The sequence below is a fragment of the Castanea sativa genome, chromosome 6 (assembly GCF_040712315.1).
Source record: "Castanea sativa cultivar Marrone di Chiusa Pesio chromosome 6, ASM4071231v1".
NCBI lineage: Eukaryota > Viridiplantae > Streptophyta > Magnoliopsida > Fagales > Fagaceae > Castanea > Castanea sativa.
In genome coordinates this window covers 11039507-11046984 of record NC_134018.1, presented here as the reverse complement: position 1 = coordinate 11046984, position 7478 = coordinate 11039507, and the positions used below count along the sequence as shown (strand labels likewise).

At 33.5% G+C, this 7478-nt stretch overlaps 1 protein-coding gene and 1 pseudogene across 1 annotated transcript; one reads left to right on the top strand and one right to left on the bottom strand.

Moving 5' to 3' along the window:
- Window positions 1-233: 233 nt before the first annotated feature.
- Window positions 234-3493, bottom strand: LOC142639431 (expansin-A22-like). The gene is made up of 2 exons (XM_075813614.1): window positions 3394-3493; window positions 234-847 (listed from the first exon to the last, which is right to left on the bottom strand). Exons 1-2 carry the CDS (start codon window positions 3491-3493, stop codon window positions 234-236), a joined length of 714 nt encoding a protein of 237 aa, XP_075669729.1.
- A 2169-nt stretch (window positions 3494-5662) lies between these two features.
- LOC142639430 (F-box/FBD/LRR-repeat protein At4g26340-like) lies at window positions 5663-7234 on the top strand (annotated as a pseudogene).
- The last annotated feature ends 244 nt before the right edge of the window (window positions 7235-7478 follow it).

Below are 7478 nucleotides of genomic sequence, written 5' to 3'. Positions count from 1 at the left end.
CATTAAACTGACTACTCCTTTGGCCCATGAATTTGACGTGAGTCACTGGATCAACGTCCACAATACCCAAAGTCAAAGACATACATCTTTATTTACTTAATTTATGGATAATTTACTACAAATGGCATGCTAATGAATCTAGACAACATTGCCAATTTGCCATTGTCCCATAAGTAGTATTACAAGCTTAGAAATCATCTAGTAATGTTGAAGGGCAATATGGTAGTAAATTTCTAAAAATTAATACCGGCCTGATAATTTTGACCAAATCGCCAATTACGAGGTGCAATATGCACAAACTTCAACATTTTTCCATCACTAGTAGTCACTAGGAATGACAAGCTTTGCCCAACCAATGGTGTGCTAGTCTGCCAATTTTGGCCCCAGTTGCGCGACATTTGAATCCAAGCGGTACTAGAGCCCTTAATTTTGACATTAGAAACATCACCAGCACCTCCAACATTGTACAACAATACAAGCAACCAATATGAATTTCCCATTATCTGAAACCTAACCCCCCCATGCTTTTTGCATGGGACTCGACGATACTTAACAGGGATGATCCCAGCTTTATATTGTGCAATTCTTGTGAACATGGGCATGGACAAGTCAAAGTGTTGACGTGGGGGGTTGCACCAATTTGCACTAGGGTTAGTGCTAGGAGGGCAAAAATTGGTGGCAGTGACGATTATGGCAATATTTCGTATGCACCATTGTGGATCATTGACACATATGATCTCAAAACAAGCACCACAAGTGCCTCCATTGTTGAAAAGTGCAGCGCTTAGGGCTGTTGTCGCGAGGCCATAACCTTGTTCGAAAAGATTACCATACCCACAAGCTCCCCCTGTCACATAAAGTTTCACCTTTATTAGAAATTATAATCTTAACAAGTAATACTCATAAGTCAAAACCCATCAAAAAATTTTTTTACCCATTTGATGCTCATAAAGAACGTTATGTAACAATTTTGAAATATATATGGAGATTAAAAATAAAACATTTTAAAGTACAAGAACAATTTTAAAACCAATATCAAAGGTTGATGACAAAATTTGAAATTTATCAAAGAAAAAATTAACATGACTTTTGGTTCTAACTATGAAAATCATACATAATATATTAAAATGAAAGCTGAGAGAAAGTTTCATCAAGAATCTATATTAGATTCTAATTGAACTCCAATTTTGTGCTAAGTGTTCTTTTACTTGTCTACTAATTTGAAAAAAACATGTCTCTATCTTTTAAATGAGCTTCGATTTGTCCGAGAAGTCATTCAATCTCTCATATTGTAGTGTGTATGCTTACATGTAGATTCATATAAAATGACTCAATTAAAAATTTATTATATGTAAAACTTAGAATGTGTAATACAATAATACTTTCAACCTATTTAAATACATTTAAAACTACTTCTAGCCCATTCTATTTAGATTTCATTTGAAACCACTTCTAATCTATTTTTTTAAAATCTAAATTTTGTACAAAAGTTATAATTATTTCAAATCTAAATTTCAATGAAAAATTATACCATGTCTTATTTCAAAATGCACACATAAAATAAATTTGTTGCATCACCATAACAAAAATTAAGTTAACAAGTATAAAATTTTATGTTTTTTCTGAAATTAAAAAAAAAAGAAGAAGAACAACTTGCATGTTCTACCAATTAATACTTTTTAAGAGTGGACAATATCTAAGAATGACCATCAATAGTGTTTAACTAGTGTAAAAATTTTAATATTTGTCTAATTATGTTTATTTTTTAAATGTATTTATACATGTGCATGGGACAAAGTTATTTTTAATGTCAAAAACAATTATGGAGAGTCAGTATGTGGCAGTAAAAGCAACTATAAGTCTAAGACTTTGTTACAACTCACAAGAACCACAAAACAAATATTATGAGTAATTACACTTCCCCTTCTTGAGGTTTTGAAATTGAGACTTCATCCCAAACATGAAGGGAAAAAACACTTCCCTCCCTAGTTTGAAGAAAATAATACTCTTCCCTTCCACTAATTTTATTAATGAAGTATTCCAAATTTTTTAAAGATTATCTTTATCTAAATTTAACCAATAAAGTTTCTCAAAAAAAAAAAAAAAGGTTTAACCAATAAAAAGATCATATTATAAACTCAATACAATTTGGTGTATGTAAACAATTCGACTTAAATTGAAGATTGTGCTACATATTCAGCTGATATTATTCAAATTTGAATTGTAAAACATAGGTACTTACTATCTTATTATGCTATGGTTTGGTTGCTTTTTAACCTTATTTAGAAATTTTTTTTTTATTTTCATTTTCATGTGTGTGTGTATTGTTCCTAAATATATGTTAACAATCTCCTCCCCCCAAAACACATTTGCAAAAAAAAAAAAAAAAAGGTGACGAGTCTTCATTCATTTCAGTCACGCCTTAGTGGTGCCATGCCTCAAAATTATGAGGTAAAACATGTTGCTTATGCATTCAAGATTTTATTGTTGAAAAATGAGTTTGAAATTTCCAGAGTTATTTTTTTTTTATTGGAAAATAGGCATGTCCACGAGTTGGTCCGTGTCAGGCTTGTGCCCAACCTGAAACCAACTTGACCATGTCGAGTCTCCAACATCCAGACCCACCGCCAACAGTTAGATGAGTCAGTTCGGGCGACTCGAACATCGGGTACGGATTGGTCTATGGTCGGTCGAACTTGGGGAAGACGAACCTAGACGAAATTAAGCCGGAACTGGCCGAAACATGGCTAGAACCAGCAAGATTTCTAAACCTACTCACCAAATCTTGAAGAGATCTCGACGAGTTCTCGAAGAGATCTCGCTGGATCTCAATGGATCTGTCAAGATCTCAACGAGATTTCGCTGAATCTCAATGGATTTGTTGAGAAATGATCGGAAATCCTCATACCTAAGAAAATTGGTGGGTGTTTCCGATATATAAGTGGTCGGATTGGTTGGAATTGGATTTTAGAAGAGCAAACCCATCGATCGACCCGCCTGTATCGGTTTCTGGAGGTTGAAACCCGCTGCCGACTGTCATCGGTGTCGGGTAGGCCGGTTTCGAGTACGGGTCAAACGGTTTGCCTCAGGTTGGTTGGGTATGGGCTCCGGTGGGCAACTCTATTGGAAAATCTGCCTGTATTCAAAGGGTATATTATTACACAACATTTTTAACATTAATTTAACAAAATTTGGTCAAATGATAGTCAATGGAGGAAAGTATTTTTCTCCCTCAAGTTTATGGTGGAGCGTTATTCCCCCAATTATCAAGGCACATACAGAATGGGAGTATAATTACCCCTGTATATTAAAATTGTACACTACTATTAAAAAAATTTAAGCTTATAGCTAAATTCCGTCCATCCTTAGTAATGACAGTGTGATTATACTTACGCATGGTTGCCCCACCACGCATGTCACCATAGAATGTTGCATGCGCATCAAACCAATTACTATTTATTTTCTCGCCAATAATGCTGCTTCTCCTGCTCATGGCTATCACAAAAAGAGTCATGAATATTATGCATGTAAACAAATTTTGAGACCTAGCCATGACTATTGACTGCTAAGGAGAAATAGAAAGAGAAAAAGGAGAGAGACTACTGCATTGTTAAAGCAAAGACAAGAAGCTGGTAATTATAGGTGTGAAGGGAAACAAATAAGGTTTAAAAGTAATATGACATTAATTCTTATAGCCATACAACTCAACAATCATGAGAATTAAAATGAGGAATTTATGAATGAGAAAAAATAATTAATGGGAATTAATAACAATGACTTTCTGACTTAAAATATAATTAATGAAAGGAATTTAGTTTTTTTTTTTTTTTTTGAGAGAAGAGGTATATTCTTTAAAGCCTCCCCAATCAGCTAGTCGAGAGCCAAAAATGGTAAAAAAATTAAAGGAGGAAATAAAAAGAGAATTTACATTACAATGCACAAATTTGTCAAATATATAAGAGAAGTAGAGAGCCAAAAATGGTAAAAACATTAAAGGAGGAAAGGAAAAGATAAAGGAGAAATTCCATTACACCACAAAAATTTGGCAAATATATAGACAAGAAGTTTTTCTGTATTTTTAGTCTGATTTTCACTTATCATATATTTATATGGAAAATTTTTGTTTAGAGAAGAATATACATATGGACAAAGTTTGGCTACAACTCCTACTAAAAAAAATTGCCATGATTATATATTTTGAAAATCTAATAGTTGAATTGTATATTCTTAATGTTTTTAACACACACACGTCAAATTTCATGTCAATCAGATATTATTTACTATTCGATCCATAAATTTATTTTTTACGCATAATTTGACATGCGAAAAATTTAAATTTGCACATTTAATTAATAACATAGTTATTGATTTTTGGTTATCTTGAAATTTTGCAAACACAAAGGATATAGAAAGAAAATGTAAACTAATGATGGATTAGAAAAAATTAACATCCAATAAAATATATTGAGTAGAGTTGTAGCCATTAACTATAAACAAGTCTTTAGCCAAACTTTATCCTCTATATATACAAGCAAGAGCCTTGTACCTTAACTTATTTGCACTTTTTGGTGTTTCCAACAAAGACATTTAGAGTTCAAACTCCCCAAACTCCAATTATCGAATTATCAAAAAAAAAAAAATATATATATATATATATACACACACACACACACACACACGAGAACATGTTTCTAAAAAATTATATTAAAAAAAAAAACTAGGTAGACATGCTAGATATGTTATTGGTTTTTAAATATGAATAGAGGATGTTCCATCACATATCAATAGTGTAATCATAACAAAATATGACTAATTTATGAGAATTGTCTTTCTTTCTTTCTTTTTTTTAATAAAAAAAATTACAGTTTAAAAACAAAATAGGTTTATAAATGAATTGAGCTTTGTTGAGCATTGAATGTTTAAGTTCGGCTTAACAACAAATATAAAATGTTCAAGTTTGGCTTGAGTTTAAACTAAGCTTTCAAAGTCTGTTTGAGCTTGAGCTTAAGCTTGTTAGATAGTCCAAAAGCTTGTGTTTGGTTTAGTTTGACTTGATTTATTAGGCAAGTTGAGCTCAAACACAATGTCAATATCAAGTTTTTGAGCTTGATATTGAGCTTGAGATACAATACAAGTACATTGTAAAGCTTATTTGATTTAAACATGTGGTTCCAACCCCCAATTAATTAAAACCTTAATAAGATATTAGTTTATTTTTAAAGTTCATATTAGTCTTATTACCAAACTCATAAACTAGCCTAAGCTTGACTTTTATTTTTTATCAAGTCTTATTGTTTCACGAGCTGGCTCACAAACAGTTTTTTTTTTTTTTTTACTTAGGCTCGAATCATTTATTAAACAAACCTAAAATTAAGATTCAAGCTTAACTAGTTTATAAACAAAACTTAAACGGAATTTATTTATCAAACTAAGCCTAAGCCATTTATGAAGTTTATTTACGACCCTAAAAAAATAGAAATAACCTGATAAAAATGTTGAAAATAATTATCAAAAAGCACAAATCAAACAGCATCTGCCCATTCGGTAAATTGGATATGGGTGTGGCGTAGAAAGGCTTATAAACCTTCCATCTACGTTGTGAAGTCAAAATCCAAACTCCAATTCAATCCTTTACAAACCCTAACCTTGTTGCGGCACCTGGATGGCCGAGTCAGCTGCTAATCAATCGGAGTCAAAATGCAAGAAAATGAAACTCTCTCCGGACAAAGACACAGCGGTTGGCAGTACTGACAGAATCAGCAATCTTCCGGACTCTCTTCTTTGCCACATCCTTTGTTTTCTTCCTACCAACGAAGCCATCGTCACAAGCATTTTATCGAGTAGGTGGAAGCCACTCTGGACTCTCGTCCCAAAAATCGATCTCCACGATAAATCCATCACAGGCCACAGTGTTTCGCCTCTACGAATACTCTACAATGTTTTAGCTCAACACACGACATACCCATCCTCTCAAAATTCACCCTCTCATGGCATTCTCCTTGTGACTCTTCCCATTTCGACAAATGGATTGACACCGCCATATCGCGTAATCTCTAGCAACTCGATCTCCATATTGAGAGTAAACAACTTTTCGAGCTGCCCCATGCCGTTTTTCATAGCAAAACATTAGAGTCTCTGGAATTAAGCGGCGAAATTGAGCTCGATCCTCCTCCTTCCTTTCAACTCCCAAGCTTAAAGATTCTGGGTCTCTATGAAATATGTTATACAACCCACTACTCTTTCTCGAGCCTCTGCTCTGCCTCCGCCTGCCCGAGCCTCGAAGATTTGAAAGTACTGAGAGATGATAATTACATTGTAACTAATTTTAAAATAAACGTACCTACTCTGAAACGTTTACATATCGAGGTTGTGTCATGTTTCAATGAACTCCCTGATTTCAAACTTGAGATATATGCCCCAGTTCTCGAGTACTTCCATTTTTTTGGCGATTTGCGCAGCATCATTTTCCTTGAAAAACTAGCCAACTTAGTTGAAGCACGTATCAATGTTTCCGCAGATAACGATTGGATTCGTGTATTTCAGTTATATTATGGAGATAGGGTGTTCAAGCTTCTTAAAGCACTAAGTAACGCCAAGTTTCTTTCAATATTTCCTGGTGACAAAGAGGTAAGACCCCATTTTATCTTTTGTCATGTTTTTCTTCTTCTTTTTTGTTGATGAGAACTGTTAGGACTAAGCTTTTTGATGCTATTGCGTTTATAATCTTGCCATGCAGTGCATCGGCTTTGGTTCTATTTATCCTTCCATGTTCCAAAATTTAGTCCGATTGAACTTTAAAGTTACTCGAACTAACTGGCACGTGCTACAATCCTTGCTTGTAGTGGCTCCTAATTCAGAAGCTCTTGTTATTGATAAGGTTAGTTAAGTTAATCAGAAAATCGAAATATGTGGTTTATTAATTTAATGTTCACTAAACTTATATGGTCTACTACTGTACTGTGTCTGTTGTCCTCAGGATTATTACTATAAAAATCAGTTATGCTGGATGGAGCCACCCAATGGTCCTGGTTGTTGGTCATCGCACCTTACAACTTTTAATTTTAATGGATTTGAAGAATTGGAGCATGAAGTCGAATTCATAAAATATATTCTAAAGGAAGCAAGTGTCTTGAACAGAGTGACAATCAAAGTTTCTGATCTACATTCGAAGGAAAGTGTTCTCAAGAAACTATCAATATTCCCAAGGCAGTCATTAACATGTCTACTTACAGTTGAGTTAGGTAGAATTGAAGGTATGTTACAATATTTTATCTTTCTAGTAGACTCAAATTGTTGCCTAACTATGACAATTGAAATGGAAAAATAATTGATTGTTTCTATAAAAAAATGTGACATCAATAGTTATATTTTGAAAGAAACAATTGTAAAATTTCGAAGTACTACCAAGTAGCTCTAGCTCAATTGGCACTTCCTTCTTCCTTAATGATAAGATGGTGGGTAAGATTTGGGTTCAAGAC

Bases quoted from the DNA above. Each gene is read 5' to 3' on its own strand.
- LOC142639431 (XM_075813614.1), bottom strand. From the start codon at position 3,493: ATGAGCAGGAGAAGCAGCATTATTGGCGAGAAAATAAATAGTAATTGG. The intron at 848-3,393 runs GTAAGTATAATC...TTTATGTGACAG, and splicing joins GCGTGGTGGGGCAACCATGC to GGGGAGCTTGTGGGTATGGT.